The sequence below is a fragment of the Panthera pardus genome, unplaced genomic scaffold (genome assembly GCF_024362965.1).
Source record: "Panthera pardus isolate Hobbes unplaced genomic scaffold, ASM2436296v1 HiC_scaffold_1, whole genome shotgun sequence".
Lineage (NCBI taxonomy): Eukaryota > Metazoa > Chordata > Mammalia > Carnivora > Felidae > Panthera > Panthera pardus.
Window position 1 is genome coordinate 83,847,600 of NW_026526654.1, and position 20,822 is coordinate 83,868,421.

Consider the following 20,822-nt stretch of genomic DNA (forward strand, 5'->3'; position numbering starts at 1 on the left):
TTCTTGTTGTGATTATCATTATGACCTTGTGGATCTGAACACAGTTGAGGTATCTCGGTCTTTATAGCTTTATTCTTCTTGGTGATCAAATTACCCCATCTGGCGGGAGGGATTTCAAGTTGTTTCCTGAGTCTTTCGGCCATCACTACAGTAGTCTTCGAGTGTTTCTTTGCTTTCTCGTATGACAAGATTCTCCGGATCCTCGTATACATTCCCTGTCTGTGTAGTAACGGTGTAACCTTGCCCGCAGAGAGGGCGGACTTCTGGGAGGGGATCTCAGTTCTAGGAGGTAATGTCACACACCGGACAGAAATGTCTTTGTCTAGAGTGGATCTCAGGATGGGGCAGGCCATGCCTGATGGTCTTAGAGCGCAAGCTGGCCCTGCCAAAAACCCCCAACCATGTGATTTTGGGCGGGAGCTTTGGGTCACGGGGTCTTGGTTAACCCTGGACACCGAGGCCAACCACACGAGCAATCAATCATGCCTAAGTAATGAAATCCCAATAAAAACTCTGCATACCGAGGCCTGGGTGAGCTTCCCTGCTGACGATATTGCCATGCATATTGTCACACCTTAATGCTGACTCTATGGGGAGAGGACAACAGAAGCTTCATGTCTGGAACCCTCTCAGACAATTCCCTTTATGCCCCTTACTTTGGCTGACCTGAATCTGTGTTCTTTCCCTGTAGTAAGCCGTAACTGTGAGTCTCACAGTTTTCTGTGAATTGTAGGGACTCATCAGTGACTCAAGGAAGCTGAGGGTACGTTGGGAACTCCCTGAATTTGCAGGTGGTGTAAGAAGGGAGGGCAGTCTTGGTGACTGTGACCTCTAACTTGCAGTTTGGTGAAGCCCAGACACTGCTTCAGATCTGCAGTCAGTTATCTCTCTAAAGCATGGCTTTGTACTGATATTTCCAATTCGAATTTAGGATTATAGGTTTTTTACTTTGATTTTACATTTGCACCCCTTTGACGCTGGACATCTTGGTATTTAGAGCAGGTAAATATTTGCTTTATCCTGTTACATAGTATTTTCCGAATAACATCATCATATTTTTGACAACATGATGATGGAAAACAATTTAAGATTTCCTGGTCGTTCTTTTCAAAATGCAGTCACATTTCAGATCATGCATAGTAGTTCCTTTATGTGCGGCTAAGTCATTCACTAAATGGCTTTTTAGGTCTATTTGTTTTATTTTGCTTGATTTTTAAGGATTGACTTTTCCCTTTATTTACTTAACTTTTACATTTTACGTAAATCACGTGCATGGTTCTAAGAGTCAAATCTACAGAATGAGGTGTGTTCTGAAGCCTAGTTTTTCTCCTCATTTTTAGATTCGACTCTTTTCTGAATCACCCACAATCCTCCATTGTTGCGGATTTTAAATTCTAGATAAAAGATCTAAACTCAGCATATTTAACACATGAATGCCTATGTTATTGCTAAAGTGAAGCTTAAAAATGCTTAGGACTAAATTCTTAAGGGTAAATTCCTCTTTTGTTTCTAAACTTTAAGTTTTAAAGCTCTATTTTGTATGGAAACTGCAAAGGCAACTTAAGTTCTACCCAGCCGAACTGTCACATAGTCGAAATACTTACGAGTAGAATTTAAAAAATAAATTTCAATTTGCCAAGGGCTAGAATTAAAACAGAGATCCTTGGGGCGCCTGGGTGGCTCAGTCGGTTAAGCGTCACACTCTTGATTTCAGCCCAGGCCATGATCTCACGGTTCAGCTGACGGGATTGAGCCCTACAGAGCCCACTTGGGATTCTGTCTCCCTCTCTCTCTGCTCTTCCCCTGCTCTCTCTCTCAAAATAAATAAAAAGAAACAAAAAAACAAAACAGAGATCCTTAAACAATGAACACTGATACAACATTACTCTCGCATGGCGCCTTTGGGCAGAAGATCTACATATCCACCAGGGATTTGGGATCCAAAGGGATGACGGAGCCTTCACAGATGCTCTCCCTCCATACCCCCAGCCCTCTTCCTCAGGGTCGCAGAGTCCCCAGAGCTGGCCCTCAACAGGGTTCCCACTCTCCTGCTCGCCTCTGGGGGATTTCCTCTACAGCCACAGTTTTACATTCCTTTCACCGGCTACAGATTTACGTATCCACATCTCCAGCCGAGACTTTCTCTTTGCTACTGTTCTGTTTTAAGGAAGATCACTCAAGAACTTACCAACCCATAGGTCCCATCGTTTCTGCTCTCGTTTTGCCACGTTTTGCCTCTTTAAGCAATTCTTCAATTGCTTTCCTGATGGGGAGAAAAACAGAGTTGAGAGGTAGTCACACGACTGAATTCTTAAAAATCAGTTTATTCCACATATATGATCTTGTGGAAAGAACAGCTTTTGAAACACAGAATGCCAAAACGGGGGAGAAGTTTTTTTAGATTAAAAAAAAAAAAAACATGGCTGACAGTTTTGAGCAGGTAAAAATTAAAAAAAGAAACTTTGTATATGAAGGGGAAACACACTGAAAATTAAAGACAAAATGACAAGCTGTATCTGTATTTAAAATGTTCAAATGCACTCTTATTCTAAGAAATACTAATGAACTCAACTCTGATAAATATATTTCTACCCATTAGTTAGTAAGAGAGTAGAGAAAGGAGTACTCTTTGCTCGACTAATGGGGACTGAAACTGATAGAACACTTCTTTAGGACAATTTGGCAACATGACAAACAGCCTTCAAAAGAAGACATACCTGCTGACCTAAAAACTCTACTTTATCCTAAGAAAATGGGGACAGTGTATATTGGATAATTTTTATTTCAGATTTCTTTGCATGTATATATTACCCAGGAAAACATTTGGACGGGTGTTATCAAGATGGTAAGAGGAGTGTCTGGGTGATTTTAATTTTTTTTGTTTGCTTTCTGTATTTTCTATTTTTTCTAGAGTGAATCTGTATTATTTGTGCACTTTTTAGCAAGATTTTGAAAAAATAAACCCAGAAAACATACTTATCAATCATATTCTGAGACATTACTCTTTTTATTTTTAACTTACATATAAATATATTATATATATTATAATTATATACATATATATATAATTTACTGTCAAGTTGGCTCACGCACAGTATATACAGTGTGCTCTTGGCTTCAGGAGTAGACTCCTGCGATACATCACTTACATACAATGCCCAGTGCTCATCCTAACAAGTGCCCTCCTCAATGCCCATCATCCATTCTCCACGCCCCTCCACCCCCATCAACCCTCAGTTTGTTCTCTGTATTTAAGAGTCTCTTATGGTTCGCCTCCCTCTCTGCAAATAATTTTTTTCCTTCCCTTCCCCCATGGTCTTCTGTTAAGTTTCTCAAGTTCCACATATGAGTGAAAACATACGGTATCCGTCTTTCTCTGACTTATTTCACTTAGCGTAGTACCCTCCAGTTCCATCCACGTTGCTGCAAATGGCAGGGTTTCATTCTTTCTCATTGCCGAGTAGTATTCCATTGTATATATACGTACAAATCTTCTTTATCGATTCATCAGGTTGATGGGCACACGGGCTCTTTCCATAATTTGACTATTATTGATAGCACCGCTATCAACATTGGGGTGCGTGTGCCCCTAAGAATCAGCGCACCTGTATCCCTTGGATAAATTCCTAGCAGTGCTATTGCTGGGTTGTAGGGTAATTCTATTGTTAGTGTTTTGAGGAACCTCCACACTGTTTTCCAGGGCGGCTGCACCAGTTTGCATTCCCACCAACAGTACAAGAGGGTTCCCGTTTCTCCACATCCTCGCCAGCGTCTGTAGTTTCTTGAGTTGTTCATTTTAGCCACTGAGATCAGTATGAGGTGGTATTTCATTGTGGTTTCGATTTGTGTTTCCCTGATGATGAATGATGTTCAGCATCTTTCCCTGTGTCGGTTGGCCATCTGGAGTCTTCTTTGGAAAAGTGTCTATTCATGCTGAGACATTACTCTTAAGACACTGTAGAAGGTGCTATGGGTAGTAAAATAGGGAGATGATCATCCCTGACTTTAATATTATTTACAATATGTAAGCGGTAAAGTGAAAGAAAAGAGAGGGATAAAGTTGGACACAGATACAGTTCAAAGACAGAACTATACACCTAATCACAAAATTTGGAAACTGGTTATTATACACTGATTCTCTATAAAAATACTTAACCATACTGTTGTACTACTTTACATAACCCTCAAACCGTGTTAATATTCTGTGAATATTTTATGATGCTTATTTTACCGAAGCAGGCACACGGCTTAAAAAAAACAAGTATTATTTAAAAACTTAAAATACAGCAGCCCTCTTGCCTCAACCTTCTCCACCCACTAAAAAAATCCATTTCGACCCTTAAAAAAAAAAGAAATTCTGTTTATCCTGGTATTTATCACCATATTTCTCTTAGGGTGCCGGGAAACTATTTTGCCACCCTCTTGACCTTCAAAAAACACATCTACCTAGTTTTGTATCATTTACATTTTTAATAAACGCTCACCAATAGGGATGGCTTTTATTTTATTTATTTATTTTTTTTAAATTTTTTTTTTTCAACGTTTTTTTTAATTTATTTTTGGGACAGAGAGAGACAGAGCATGAACGGGGGAGGGGCAGAGAGAGAGGGAGACACAGAATCGGAAACAGGCTCCAGGCTCCGAGCCATCAGCCCAGAGCCTGACGCGGGGCTCGAACTCACGGACCGCGAGATCGTGACCTGGCTGAAGTCGGACGCTTAACCGACTGCGCCACCCAGGCGCCCCAGGGATGGCTTTTAAAAACTGCCTTTTCAGTTCACTGAGCAGCTCGACACTTTCTGCTCCACCCTCGAGAGCCCACTTGACCGGGTCCGTGAAGAACGAAACACTGACCACCTTGTGCGCCCTCTCACCCCCCGGACTCACTCGCTCGGTCAAGATTGTGTTTCACAGTTGAGCCTCAGGGCGTCATGAATAGTTAAGTGCATCTGATTACCACGTAGCATCTGTCGGTGGGGAAGACCCTCCTCTGCCCTATGGTCCTTCTAGCTGGACTTAGAATCAAATTGACACGAGACACGTTAGTAGGAAAAATATTGAATTTAATAGCATACATAAGGGGAATCCACACAGACATAAAATTTCAAAGACAGTGAGGCAACATGAAGTTCATATGGGAGGGGTAGGGCCTGAGGATACCAAGGGGAGGAAGGCTATTAGCAGGAAGGTGAGAGGAGGGATGTGGAAAATCCTTTCCAGTTTGTCCAGAGTTAGGCAGTTGAGGGGAGTCCGAGAGCTTTTTCTGTGTCTGCTGGGTTTCGATTACTTTTAACTTGAGATCATCTTTATGCCAAAGTGGCCCATCTTGGGGTAGCCTGCCCTTGACCCCTACACAGTACTTCTTCCATCTCTTTAATAATAATAACAATAATAATAATAATAATAATACATCCTATTGATGTCATCTGAGGGCTTTGTCTCATTCAGTATTTCATGAAAAATGTATCCTATCTAGCTCCAAAGATCCTTTTTCACCTTAATATATGTAAGTTAAAAACTGAAAAGGTAAAAATATTCCAAATACGCCTCCTGCCCCTTCCCATCGGTAAGTGCGGTACTGTATTTTTTTTTTTTTTTAATTTAAAAAATATTTATTTTTTGAAATACATTTTTGTATTACATATTATGTATACGCTTTATATACATGATATATAAAAATACGTGTATATTTCACGTATATTTATTTTTGAGAGAGAGCGCGAGCGAAAGCGGGAGGGGCAGAGAGAGAGAGGAAGACGGAGAATCCCAAGCAGCTGCATGCGGACAGCAGAGAGGCGCTCGAACTCTCAAGTTTCCAGATCATGACCTGAGTGGAAGTCGGAGGCCTGGCGGACTCAGCCACCCAGGCGCCCCAAGTGTGCTAGTTTCTAAATTAAAAACAGCTGATCATCATACTTAGACCCATCCATGTGTGCCCTCTCCTCCTGACAACAGAAAGTTAAAAATCTTCAGGGAAAAGTCCGTTCCCCAATTATGAACAAACCGTGTATCAGCTGCAAATAAACGAGAATGCATTTTCCCAAAAAAACCCAGGTTAAAATGTTTGCCTGGCTCTCTTGGACCAACCCACAAAAGCCTATCTGGGTCAGAACACGGTTGAGATGCTGTACGTGTTCGGGAAACAATACCCCGTCCAGAACCGTGCAGAGATCCCGAGGGCACATTCTAGGCACCTTCGAGAGGCGGACCCTGATTTTTCTACAGTTTTGACTTCATGTAAAACCATTTCCGGCACCGTCATGAACTTTATCTGCCCCGATTTCTCGGAGATCTGATTTACAACCGCGGTCAAAGAGAAAAGCAGCTGTAAGCATGAGAAAGGCTGCTGGGGCAGAAGGAATTCCCCGTGGGCCACACTCAGTCCCCAGCCAGCGTGGGAGGCGGGACCCCACTGCCAGGGCTGGGGTGCGGCCAGCTTGCTGTAATTGGTTTAACAACAGCTGACGTTGGCGTTGGCGTGGAGCTTCGCCTTTGGCCAGGTGCTGTCCCATCTGAACACGACGACATAGTTACAGCAACTAGTTTACAGGTGGGGGAAGTGTCACGCTGCCTAACGTGCCCGAGACGGCCCCTGCTAGTGATCCTGGGGGAGGTGGGTGGGGAGCCTGGGCACTTACTTGGAGAACCGCAGAGGCGGAGGAAGGAAGGACCGCGCACTATTTCGCCCTAGGAATGTTGAGCATGTGCTACCTCCCACCCCCAAATTCTCCTGCCTGGGCTTTCCTTCCAAATAGGCAAAGAAAAGTCCCTAGCAGTCACGTCTGTTGCCCTGAAATAACAACATCATCTTCAAACTCAACGGGAAAAGACTAGGAAGTCGGGTAGTTTGCCTCACTGCTGACTGTAGCCTTTGGTTTTTCCTGAGACTCTTGCTGACGAATTCTGGGGTAAGGAAACAGTTGAGCCAGCTTCTGTTGAACGTGATCACAGAGGCTTAAATCATCAGAGATGATGATGAAACAGCAACCTCAGGAAACAAGATAGTTATTTAATGAGATGATGACACGTAAGTGAAAGCTGCCTTAAAATACGGGAAAAGCAAACAGCAGGAGAATATGGCAGGACTAAGTACACAGAGAACCCGAGCAAGTAAATAATTTATTCAGACACACGTTTAGTTCTGGGTACTTTTTATACTTAGATTCTTAACATCGCCAAGTTTTCTTTGTAAGACAAATTCATTCTATTAGAATATAAAATTCAATGTGAACAAGAAGTCCAAGAAAGCCAGCTCATTAAGCAGACAGTTTTCTGGGCACGGGAACAAACTAAAATCAATTTTCAACAATCCACGTGGGTATCATCTACACCCGGTTTTCCATCCCAGCTTAGCTTCCTCGGGCCTGCCTATTCATTCCATGAGCCAGCTGGTACATGCTTAAGGAATGTAAACTGATGATAAGAGCAGCTTAAGTAAAACCCAAGCGGGAATGCAAATCTGGTGCAAAATCATCTTAAAGCCCAAAGTCAACAAATTAGTTTTGAGTTATCTGGGTCTATGTTTCTTTTTCCTCACATAAATCAATCTGAGAGTTAAGTCTACCCTATGGAAAGGGTGGCAAGAAAACCAAGGCAACTGAAATGAAACAATAGAAATTGAGGGACACTGGGGTACCTGGATGGCTCAGTCCAACGTCTGACTTCGGCTCAGGTCATGATCTCACGGTTTGTGAGTTCGAGCCCGACGTCCGCCTCTGTGCTGACAGCTCAGAGCCTGGAGCCTGCTTTGGATTCTGTGTCTCCTTCCTCTCTGCCCCTCCCCGTTCATACTTGGTCTCTCTCTTTCTCTCTCTCAAAAATAAAGAAAACATTAAAAAAAATTTTTGAAAAGGAAACTGAGAGGCAAAGTAGGTAAGAACGTAAGAAAATGAGATCTTTCGAGGAATAAAATCAGAAAAGCTAACCATCGATTAATTGTTCAAAAAAAAGACAGAGCCAGGCCTCGGGATCTGCATTACACTGTGTCTGGAGAAATGCTGAAGGGAAGTGCTACAGACTGAACATGTGTGTTCCCCCAAATTCATACCCTGATACCCTGATTCCCGGTGTGATGGGACCAGGACGTGATTAGCTCACGAGGGTGGCTTCTTTAGCTCCACAAGTCCTGGGAGAGTATAAGGTGGCTTCTTTGGTGCTGCTAATGTTGTTTCGTGATCTAGGTGCACTCGCTTTATGACTGTTTACCAAGCTGTAAGCTTACGATTTGTGCACTTTTCTGTATGGACAATTACAGTCCAATAAAAACGATTAACCACGAAAAAGGTGCCTTTGACCAACTAACCGTGTAGCAGCTGTTGCATGATGGATGGGAAAGGCAGTTCGAAAAAGGCAATTACGTCGTGGAGGACTACCCCGAAGGTCTTGTGTTCAAACAGGCATGACTGTACGATAAACACACGCATTTAGGAAACTGGCACAAACGAGTGAACTGCCCCTGGCCGCCGGTGACTAACACACACCTGACAGGCCCAGCTAATTATCACTGCTGAAGGCCCCCAGTTCATGCTCAGGGTGCTGGGTAAAACTCAAAAGGAACTCGACTATAGCAATCTCAAGGTCTTCCCACGGAGTGGTAAGTTTCGAAGAAAGAAACGGAACAATTCACTGAATCTTCAGGAAGGATTTGATGTCAGACCATAGAAAATTCTGATAAAAAAAAAAAACAAAGAAACAAAACCAGAGACAGAGGACTCGGATCACTGCTGGACATGTGCAAACAGCGGTCTACAGGCTCATGATCAGTCAGCAGTAATTAGCAGTTAGTTGAGTGACCATGTGGATTGGCAGAAGCCAGAGGAAGAACTGGGGGTTCTGTATTATTCAGTGATTTGATTATAGATATAGAGGAAGAAATTCAGGCCAAACTCATTTAATCTCAGAAAGCCACATTGGGCGGGTTCCCCTATCAGCTGTCAAGACAGGTAAGAAAATTCAAACCGTGGAGAAGGTTTTTGAAGATAAAACTCAGTAGGAACGTTGAGATCGTCTGGGGAAATGAAAAGAATTGTTGGTAGACAAAAGATGGAGGCTGAGGAAGTTAATTCTGTAGATTATGTTAAATGTGGCCAACCTCTATCGAGTACATGCTCTGTGAGATGATTTATACAGTGATCAAGGCCCTTCCCTGTAGAGGCTTATATGAGGGACTGTATATCAAATAAACATCTGTATGTGTACATCAGAAATAAAAATTACTTAGGGGAATGTGGGGAAGGAACCTCAATATATCTTTATTTGCAATATAACAGGGAGAGTTCTGAGAAAAGCTGCTTAATTTTTAAAAACAACTTATGTCTGGGGCGCCTGGGTGGCTCAGTCGGTTGAGCTTCCGACTTCGGCTCAGGTCACGATCTCACGGTTTGTGAGTTCGAGCCCCGCGTCCGGCTCTGTGCCGACAGCTCGGAGCCTGGAGCCTGCTTGGGATTCTGTGTCTCCCTCTCTCTCTGCCCTTTCCCTGCTCACGTTCTGTCTCTCTGTCGCTCAAAAATAAACAGACATTAAAAAAAAAACCAACACCAAAAACCCTTATGCCGATAAAATACCAAAGGTCAATGGGGGAGCATGAATTTGAATGCAGGATTAATGAAACTTGGTGATTTCATGCCAACGTGGACCAAAAAATAAGAAAGTGGTAGGTCAAGCAACGCTGGGAAAAATCAAAGATGTGGACCGCTTTTTACTTTGATGACCGTAACCCCACAAGGTTGCCATGAGGATAAAGTAGTTTATTTGGTTCCAAGTGTTCCGATGAGAAGCACAAGACATAGGAGAGGTGCTTTTTGCTTGACTAAACTCCTAGAGGTCAGGGAACTTGTCTTTTGTCATCCCAGTTTCCCCCATGTCTGTCTGGCACATGGTGGGTACTCAGTTAGTTCTGGGGAAAGAATGGGTTCTGGGTGTGAGTGGGACAGGACAACAATGCAAGGATTTACCAGTAAAAACGCTGTATCGGTAGCAGGAAGAGGAGGTGACGGGGGAGGCAGAAGCGGCGGGACAAGGACGGTGAAGACAAAGCAGTGAGACCGTGCGTCACGGAGCAAAGAAACGTGATGAAGGGAACTGGCGGCCACCTTGGGCCGCGGTGAGCCACACGGCTCCTTGGGCCGCGTCCTGAGGGGGCCGGGCGTGAAGAGCAGCGCCCAAGCGCCACAGCCTGGGTGGCGTCGTGCATCAGGTCCGAGTGGGAAACCGCAGCCAAGGACTGGGGGCGCAGAGGCAGCTGTCAGAATGCGGCACGGCTGGAATTTTTCCCACCAGGATGGAGGTCTTCCCCCCCCTGGGGCTGCCTGAAAGTCTCAGCCAGCGGTCACTTCTAGAAAACACTTTGCCCTTTGTGTGCCACCAGAAACGAATGACCTTTGTTTGGCTTCTGATGCCATTCTTTTGCGTCCTTCGGAGAACGGGAAAAGCCCGTTTCATTTGTCTGTTACCGCTCTCTAAACCCCATCGCTTAGTGGAGACGCCGACTGCGCTTTGAAATAAAAGTCCTCAGGGTTGGAGTCTGAGCACGCTGACACTGCGATCCTGGGATGTCGCGGTGGGGGGCGGGGGGGGGGGGGTACTGGACCGTCCCTGCGAGGCCTCACCAGACGTCCCGTGCCCCACACGGCCAGCCCAACTGCAGCACTCTATCTGCCGTTACGGGCACGGTACGGCTTTGCTCGGGCCACGCTCCCCGTCCAAACTGTTCTGTTCTGCACTCCGGACACATCCTGGTCACCATTCAGATCGCATGTTACCTTCTCTGCAAGACTTCCCTGATCTGCCTGCTTGCTCCATAGCAATGGGTGTTCCCACTCCTTTCTCTGAGGCCCACCGAGGGACAGATAAAGTCGCACAGACGACACTCCTAAATATTTACAGGTTATAAAATAAACTAAAAACCATTCAATAACATATGTTCATTCCTCCTGTGATAAATACACCTTCATTATAATAAAACAATTTTAAAAATGCGCAAAGCTATTTTTTTAAATGACTGAAGGCAAAATGCCAGAGATGACAGTATTAACTTACTGCACACATTGATAATTCTGTTTATGAGTTGGTAATATTTGGCTGGGTACAGAAATAAAGACACACATCATTCATACATTATGTATTTATAGTCTAAAATGTATTTTCTCGCCTTGATTTTGGCAAAATCACTCTACTGGTAAAATCCAGATTTTTACATGAATTGTGTTCTCTGAATATAAATTAGATTCTATTATGTTCTAGTAATCTAAAGTATTAAAAAATACATAGCTGCATTGAATGTGGGTAAAATTTTAATATATCTGCCAAAAGGTTAATTACCTTAAATGTCAAAAACTGAAAACCTAAGTTTGGGATGCTGTAAAATTTCCCGGTAAAATACTAAAATGATGAACGAGTCGGTGTCAACCTTCTCATACGCTCTGTATCCAGCTGCACATTTACATATGTGCCAAGTATTATGACTTAAATTCCCGATGTTATTCAGCCCCCACATCTACCCCGAGCCTAGTACTATGCTGAGTCACGAGAACCTGCAGACCCATGCACCGAAACCCTCAGACAAGCGGGAAAATGGAAGCTCGGCGCGACGAGGGAACAGTATTTTCTTACGGTATAATCTGCTGCTTTTGTGGCGAGAAGGTTCGACAGGCTCACACGTCTTTTCTGTCCAACCACCTCCGTAGCTCAAATCCCTCCTGTAGGCGAAAGCAGGTTCTGCTTCAGAGTCAACAGCGGTGCGACCCGCGGATTTCCACGTATTCAACGGTTTCCTTTCATTCGACGATACAGCTCATAACACGAGGGGGGGGGGTGTTTCTCGGGTTACGAATTGCGCTGAGTGTGATTCACACACCTAGTGACGGCGGGGCCTGTGTGTGCCTGTGATCTATGGGGCTGTCTTCCTGCCCAGGTTCAAGGCAAGCCTCCCTCGCACGTTGATATAATTTAGCATGTAATATGCACCTCTGGGGGGGTGATGAAAGCTAATGGCAACAGTGGCTACATGCCACGTATCTTACGCCACGTATCTTACGCCTAAGCCTCACAACCCCACTGTGTAACTACTGGTTTACTGATGGAGAGGTAAGGAGAAAATAAGGAAAAAAGCCACAAGAGCCAGTAAAGGATGGGGCTGGGGGGTGAACTCTGGGGCCCAGGATCTTGGTTAACCCTTACATCGCTGTACTTGAAGGTGTGTTCCCAACCCTCGAGAAGCTCAGTCTAGTGAGAGAGAGGCATTTGAGGGAAGACAGCAACATTTTACTGTATTGATTTGTACTTCTGACAAGAACTGTTGTGGTGAAGGTAACACGCCGGGCCCTTCACCTGGACTTTGATATTCTCCAATCTCCACAGCTCCCATTATAGTTGACTTCTGAGGGTGGGTAGTTATTATAGAGAGATGACTGCTTCAGTTAATAGGGAATATGTGGGCTGACTCTTAGAGGGAAGCCTTATGGCTCAGTTCATAAGACACCTCATCACAGGAATGGCTTCAAAATGAAATGACCTCATTTTCAAAGTAGTTAAGTATCTTTTACCATATTTATTCTTCAATCCTGATGCAGGAGCCACCTGCAGAAAATACAGGGGTCCATTTTCAGTTTCTACTGTGAGATCTGATTACATAAGCCCTGATAAATTTTATATACTATGAAGAAAAGCATCTCTTACTAAAAAAACTTTGTGGGGGTGGGGGTAGGGACACCTCCGGTAAAATATTTCCCCGTAAGATACTAAAATGATGAACGAGTCGGTGTCAACCTTCTCGTACGCTCTGTACGAGGATGAACTTAGAAAGGAATAAACTCTAAAGAGAAAAGCCCATGAATTCTACCATTCCAGGAACGGCAGCATATCTCTTTGATGGGGCAAAGGTTAAGTTCAAAGATACACGCATGCTCTCCTGAAATATTACTAGCGAGAAATAAACCCAGACAGAGAATCTCAAGTCAAAGTTATTTGTGAGCAATCTCAATCAATGAAAGCATTTTGTTATCTCCTTAAGAGAACGGACGCATTGAAGAACAAAACTGACGAAAGGAAAACTGCAAGGAAAAAAAGTGCTTAACGTCTAGAAAGATGGCTATAGAAGGGAGCCAATGAGACAGCCAAGAAAAGCTAATATGGCAGCTGCTTAAATTTGGTAAAGGAAAGGAAAACCTGGCAGAACGCTACAGAAGCCGAAATATAAAATAAAACTCACTCTCATCAAACAGCCATTCAAAATGCAAAAAAGAAAAAAAAAATCACAACAGTGTACAAAGGAAAAAATCACAGCATAAAGCCTCTAAAGTCTGTCTGCAGAGCTCTCTTCAGGGAGGGCTGGCGTTGGGCACGCCGACCTTCGATAATACACGGCATTCCAGAAAAGCCACCTCACCAAGAGCGTGGTCTGTAAATCACTGTCTGAATCCAGCGAGCTCCGCTGCAACACAAGCGACCTGCAGTTCTCTGCAGACTGTCCTGCACAAGGCTTCTGAGCCCCTGGATCTCAGCCCCGAGGACGGCCTAGTCAGCAGAAAGCCTGGTCAGCCCGCGGAAGCTACTTCCCTCAGGGGTGCCAAGGCCGCAGTAAACTGCCCCCTTCTAGGATTAGGAAGCATACTTAGGGGCCAAGAGCCAAGGAACGGAAAAACACGAAGACAGAAAGTTCCAGAATGTGTAGGACTTCCTGGTCGTTTCATGCTCTTTGAAAAGGTGCTTTCCTTTGAAAACCCACCTTAGAAACTCTTCTCCTGGAGCAGCCATCTCACGATAAAAAACTGACCTGCCATCCAGGGAATCAGGCGCTTTTTAGGAACTGAACGGGAAGAAGACATACTGAGACGTCTAATTCTTAGAAGTCCAGCGATGCACCAGGAGGTGAGAGGAGGAGAAAGCCTATGCTTCACAGCCATCGACACAGGCTCAGTGACCACCCCGGGGCGCTCAGCGCAAGGCAGAGTCAGGCCTAGAGAGGCCCGAGAAGATGGAGGGCGCGTTGAAGAGGGGGGAACCCCCGGGCGAGGCGTGCTTTCCTCAGGCCGCGTGCACTGCCAGCCCCGGGCCTCATCTTGACCGCCCCATGTTCCCTTGGCTTTCGCACTGGGTATCAAAGAGTGCTTTGAGAGATGTAGCAGTTTCCCCTACAAAACTGGCACAGAGTTCCTGTGTACGTCTACACACAGACAGCATTTTCTACATCAGTAATTAAGTACAAGAATCTCACATAAAAATAATTCACTGAAACCAAGCAGTACGTCCCGGACTCTATAAACCCTCCAGCGTTTCAAGTTTCAGGCTGCCTTTCAGGTGCCAACTTATGTGACAATGAATCGAAGTAGAACAAGGCCATCTTCCAGCCCACGCTCCAGTTGAAAAAATCCTTGGTTACTCTGCATACGAGTGCACTGGGGGGAAAAATTCCGTACTAAGGTAGCGGTGAAAAGGAACTAATTAAGCAGGTGGGCACACACGCGAACGTACCCTTGGGAGTGGCGTCCCTCTGAGGTAAACCTTTGTAAGAGGTTCAAGGTACTCAACCTCGATGGCTCACCCAAACAAGTCGGTCCAAACGGCGCAACTGTGCGAACAAGGTCTTACGTGTCCTTCTAAAGCCCCCAGAGAGGCTTCCCTTGTGGCTGCCAGGAGCTGCCGGGTCCTGGTGCAATGCAAAGGGAAATAGGAAAGCACGGTCTGGAGGAAGTGTTTCACGATGCATTCTGCTAAATGTCAAAAAACTGAAAAGCGGACTTGGCCTGTCCCTTTACCGCTGCCGTGCTTTTACGGAGCTGCACCTACGAGAGTCACTGTGTCTGTGACTGAAATACAATCCACCCTTCAGGACGGAGAAACAGCTGTGGTTTAACCGGATGACGCGGGGCTAATGAAGAGGTTAGGACTGTGTTAAAAATGGAATAGGTATCCAACGGAGATGGAGGGGCGCAATCCTGAGAGATATTAACGTGCCGATTACCCAAGCAGCATAATCTGGCCCGTTCCCGATGTCTGATGTACTCGTGGGCGTGTAGAAAAGGGCACTGTGTTTTCAGTAGAAAAGCTCAGAACCGGAATTTCACATCTCACTTGACGCAATCAAAGCCCCAAGTTCACAATTCTCCCTTAGCATTTGCTTGATAGGAAGTGGACCGTATGCTAAACTCCTATATCGATTCCTCAAGAGCATTTCCGGAGAGGCCTCAATTCTAAGTATTTACAGGGCTCTTTTTACTATAATATGGAAGGAGAGAAACCGGGATGGAGAGACAGACAGCACGAGCCGGGGAGGGGCAGAGAGAGAGCGAGAGGGAGACAAAGAATCCCAAGCAGGATCTGCACTGCCCAGGCAGAGCCCAAGGTGGGGGCTCGAACCCACGAGGCTGTGAGATCGTGACCTGAGCCGAAACCAAGAGTTGGACGCTTAACCCACTAAGCCATCCAGGTGCCCCTAAGGAACCTTTAAATATAATAATATGTTATGAGAACGTAAAGTAAAAGTTTCCCAAATGTTAAGAGTCTAATTTTATTATTTAAAGCCAAGGAAATTATGGCTTAGAGAGGTTAACAACTTGCCTAAAACTAAAGTTATCTTTTTTCTTTTATTGGAAAATTTAACAAAATTCTCAGTATTTCTCACCCTCCCCCCCAACCTAAGATGGCATTTTTCCATCATCCTGGTAGGGATTACCAGGGGACAGACTACAATTAGGATATTTTAGCCCAGGGTCATTGCCTTTAGAGAACAACTCTGCAAAGAGCGGCACTAACACGATCCCAGTGCTACTGCGTGTCTATAATCGTGTTGTAAAACACACACAAGAAGCAAACCCCACCCAGCAATGGCTGATGGGAAACTTGGTCCTGGCCGAATTCAGGAGTGGTAAAACTAGAACTCCCTCGGCCTGGCAAATGTCTCTTCAAGTAATTTACTATGATTGCTCAATCATATAAAACCGAAAACCTACATAAAATTACCTAAATTATTCACTTCAAAGGTTTTGATAGATCAAAACCTTTTAATATGCAAACCCATGTTTTATGTTGGCAACCGGTGGGGTGCAGTGGGAGCCCACTCCACTAGCCAACTGGGTGTTCTTGGGCAAATCATACACCTTCCCTGAGTGTGTTTCTCTCCATAAAATGAGACTAAGCCCTAGCTCACAGATGCACCGTAAGGAATGAAAAAATATGAGAAAGCATAAAGGGCTTTCTTTATTTTGATCTTTCTTGGGAGGGGCAATGTAGTTCACCTAGGGATTTGAATTTGGCAAAACATTTTTCAATCTCAGTATCTCCTTCTTTAATTTATATTCTGTGAAGAAAAGCTTCCAGAATGTTCATGTTTTTAATCCTGTGTATTATTCTGTTTTGATGATATTATTTATTGGTCCAAATAATAAAGGAAATTATTTATTTACTTTGAGAGAGAGACACACACAGTGTGGGGGGGGGGGGAGGGGGAGAGGGAATGAATCCCAAGCAGGCTCCGAACCGCCAGCACGGAGCCTGAGGCAGGGCTCGAACACATGAACTGCGAGATCATGACCTGAGCTGAGATCAACAGTCAGATGCTTAACCATCTGAGCCACCTGGGCGCCCCAAGGAAATTCTATCTTTCTACAGCCAGAGGAAATTTTGTGTGCACTTGGCAGAGGTAACCAAGTCCTTCGGTGAAACCGAGTGAGATTTTAAAGGGCTAACAGGGAGACGGGCGGAGAACCAGTCAGAAGAGAACTACTTCAAAGGGCCAATGACCCATGAAACACATGATCAGAAACGAATTCTACGAAAGCCCCCTATCTTGTATGTACAAAAAGAAAGCCAGTGGTCTGGTCTGGGTTCTTCAGCTTTTCAAAGAGTTCACTGCGTTCATTCTCAAACTAGGTCTGCTCCAGGCAATACGGGCGGACAGGTTAACATCCCGGTGAACGTGTGCAACATAAGAACACACGTTCAGGATAATTCAAGCTTCAGAGCAGAGTTTCCTACCTGAAAAATCCAGATCGAGTAGAGTTATGAATTAATTGTTCTGTAAACATTCCCTATGCCATCTCTTGGTGCTTTTCAGACAGGGATTATGCAGTTCTTACTTTCTAGATCTGAATCAAGGACATGTTCAAGTCTCCTTAGGAAAATGACAAAGCCACTAGAACACTGTAAAGAAAAGGATGTGCCCCAGTCCTGCCACTTACTAGCTCGGTGGTCTTGTGATCTTGGTTACCTTATCTGTAAAATAAAGATACTTCTGTTCTTTCAGAGTTCTTACGGGGATCAAATACAATCATATATATAGTTACTTTGTAACTATAAAGCAGTGAACAAATGTAAGACATTATTTGAAGAAATCTACTCCTGAAATAAGTAAAAATTAAAAAAAAAATAAATTTAAAAAGTGGTTATAAAGTATTGATAGTTATGTGTTAACTAAAACACAAAAGTATTATATAATAGTATCTATAATGTGTATAGCAATTAACAGCATAATACATTATCTCGTGGAGCCTCAGAAGAACCCTTGAAGTTATTGTTCCCTTTCTGTTAGGCAACTAAGGCTTAATTAAGAAGTCTGACTCATCCAAGGTCAACCAGTAAAGGGTACACCTGAGTCTCCCCCAGACCTTTCTGACTCCACCTCCAGAGCCCCGTCAATTAACACACACCCTTATTTTCCTGCGTCTGTGAAGATGTTTTCTACATTTTCAGGACGAGGAAGTGCTGCTTTGGTACAACGGGGATTAAACGACTAGAACGTAAAGATAATGCCAATGAAGTTTAATAATATGGGAAACGGTACTTTCACAAACCAAGTATCAGTAAACCTGTATCTGGATTCTTAACCAGAGACTAACTCTTTGACTCTTTTCATGGTTCAGATCAGCCTCATTTCCATCATGTTGCAGCCTGGACTGGGAAATAAACAAGCACTTGGAAATAAACAAGACAAAACAAGACAGTTTTGTGTCTCGAGTCCAAGTCTGGAGCATACGTTCTCACAAAGCTTTGTCATCTTCATATGTACCTGAGGGAGGTTAACACAGGCAACATTACGGACGTAAGAAGCTGAGCCTAAGGAGTCAGGCTGTCCTGGGTCAGACCCACTTACTACTCAGATACCCTTGGGCTGCTTACTTCTCCAGGCCTCGGTTTCCTCTTCTATAAATGGGAAAAACTCTCTACCTTGAAGGAGGAGTAAACTGGTTTTCCCATGTGGCTAGGCAAATCGGTCTTCTTACTTTACGGTCACAGTTACGTGTCTGTTTGGCCATCTGCTTCTGGCTAGGGAGAAGCCCAGTTGGCTTCCTCGTGTCCTGGCTTGTTCTGAAGCACACTGCTCTCAGGTGGGGACCAATTTATTAGAACACGAAAACAAAAAGGGAACCCTTGGCTCGCAAGCTGCAAGTCTGGGCAGCCGCGGTGAACGCCTGTGGCACTTCAAGACAGACATTTTCAGCACAGTGTCTAATCAGAAGGCCCCAGAATCTCCGATTTCCTCCATCCACTTAAGAACAAAGAACGATCTTCACCGTGTCAATAAAGAAGCCAACCAACCAACCACAGGTAGCGATTTGTAGAACCAAGTCCGGAAGGCTTCGATGATAACATCTGATGCAGAGTGTGACTCCACTGCATTTACTCTGACACACAAAGAACATGATGGTGACACTCTTTATTCTTCGTTTTCAGGGAATGAAATGGTAATTGATGCTTACATTTTATATTTTAGAGTAATCATTTTTTAATAAAAATCCCGCTAAGTATTCCAAGCCCCAGAATTTGTGCGTAAGTATGCAGAACAGAGTAAGCAAGCCAACCAGGATAATAATTTTAGTTGCAGAATCTCCACGATGTGTGATCCTTAACTTGCAGTCTAAGCTCCAATTAAAATGGATTCTGAGATCCCATACAAATTAGCAGGAATGGTGGTGTAGAAATTAAGAGCTGTGGACCAAATGTTCACAAGGATCCAAGGAAAAACTGCCAGAGTCTGCTCATCTTATTGTGGAGCTAATGTGATTTAAAAAAAAAAAAAAAAAAAAAAAAAAAAGGCACACCAGACATCCAATTTTAGAATGTCCCATTTATTCTTTGTTTTTGGCCTTGTGATTTTCTGATTTATAAGAAATAAATATTTGGTCTTTATCTGTTCCTAGCACAGAACTTCTAAAACCCTTGGAATTTCCTAAATGTTGAGGGCAAGAAAGGTATCTTTTGTCATGATGAGCTCCTAGGCTTTCTAAAGATGGGGGCTGGCTAGCCCACCCCCAGCCTTCTGGGGCAGGGAGAGGAGCTGGAGATTAAGCTCAGTCACCAAAGGCTGACGAATGGAGTCTCTGTGAATACCCAAAAGGACAGGGTTCAAAGAGCTTCTGGATTGGTGAACATGTGGAGATGCGAGGAGGGAGAAGGCATGGAAACCCCCCGCCCGACCCACACACCTTATACTACGTACCTCTTCCTCTAGCTGTTCATCTGTATCCTTTATAACAAACTGGTAAACCTAAGTAAATGTTTCTCTGAGTTCTGTGAGCTGCGCTAGCAAAGTAATTGAACCCAAGTAGGGGTTTATAGGGATGACAGCCTGTAGGTCAGAAGCGCAGGCAATGGTCTGGACTCACGATTGGCGATCTAACTGAGAAGCGGCGGGGCGCACAGTCTGTGGGAGGAAGTCCCAAACCAGTGAGATCAGACCCTGTTTCGGGTAGAGCGTGTCGGAACTGAACTGAGTTCATTGCGCGCTGCTGTTGGAAAACACACACTGGAAGCCTTCGTGCTCTATCAGGCCTATAAAGACTGGGGTTCCCGACACATTTCCATCAAAGCAAAGGAGAAGTCCATTTGCGATGGCAAAACAAAACGTAAGCAACCCTGCATTAATTCACCCTAGATTTTATTTTTTGAAATGGCGTTCATTTGTGAACTCCCCAAACCTGAGACCATGCCGTAGGTATGAAAGGTAGGGCAGGTGTTCACAAAACCAATCGTGGCTGCCTTGAGGGTCAGTTCGCGATAACGTGAGAGCCACCCACTTGCACATGTGGCCTTCCAGAACCAAAGCCCTACCTTCTTAGCCATGTATAACACAATCAGTTGTTTGGGGTTTTTTTAGGTGAGCTCTGCGGACCCACCTGCCAGCTGGTATATCTACTTGGTAAGATCGGCTTGGTTCTCACTGTGCAGGCTACCCCTTTGGAACTCTAGCTTTGCCCGAAACGATCACGAGCGTCTTTTGCCTAAATGAACTCCTAGATCTGCATCTTCTCCCTGACAGTCCCAAAGGTTATAGGATATTTTAACCTTTCAAACTAAAAATTAAGCTCTTAGAATATTCATTGAAGAAAAATACAGAGTCAATCTTCTATTTATGCATTTGACAAACAGTTTTTGAGCATCTACTATGGGCCAGGGTCTATAGACAGATCAGTGAGCAGTCAGACCAAACCTGTGCTTCGTGGAGCTTATGTTGTAGTGGCGGTACTTGGGGAATGTGGGGGAGGAATAGACAATATAGAATAAACGCAATCAATAGGTAAATTCTATATGTTTTATAAGACATTAAGTGCCAATACAAAGAGAATGCCGAGGGTAAGAGTGTTGGAGAAGGGGCCACAATTTTAAACAAGGTGTAAGAATTAGAAGAAACGATACCTTTCTTTCAAGAGTTCAGTAATACATAGGTCAGGAACCAAATGAGATGCACCTTTGCATCCTTAGTATCTAGAACACAGCAGGACTTAAAATGGTAGAAAAAAATGCACATATTTTGTATCTTGCCAAAGCAATCCTATTTGTAATAAAGGCATAGATTCATTAGACAAACCGATCAGGAAAAGGATATAGTA

General features: G+C 44.1%; 1 protein-coding gene across 2 annotated transcripts in view; it reads right to left on the bottom strand.

Moving 5' to 3' along the window:
- LOC128776435 (protein POLR1D-like) overlaps positions 1-20,822 on the bottom strand; it is a 48,771-nt gene that overhangs the window by 17,921 nt on the left and 10,028 nt on the right. Inside the window, exons 1-2 of one of the 2 annotated variants that reach the window (XM_053900696.1) lie at positions 11,611-11,735; positions 2,189-2,263 (exon numbers count right to left, since the gene is read on the bottom strand). In XM_053900696.1, the coding sequence (XP_053756671.1) occupies positions 2,189-2,205 (17 nt within the window). In that variant the 5' untranslated portion in view covers positions 2,206-2,263; positions 11,611-11,735. Of the gene's footprint in view, positions 1-2,188; positions 2,264-11,610; positions 11,736-20,822 lie in introns of those variants that run through there. The other variant, XM_053900695.1, reaches the window with a different exon arrangement.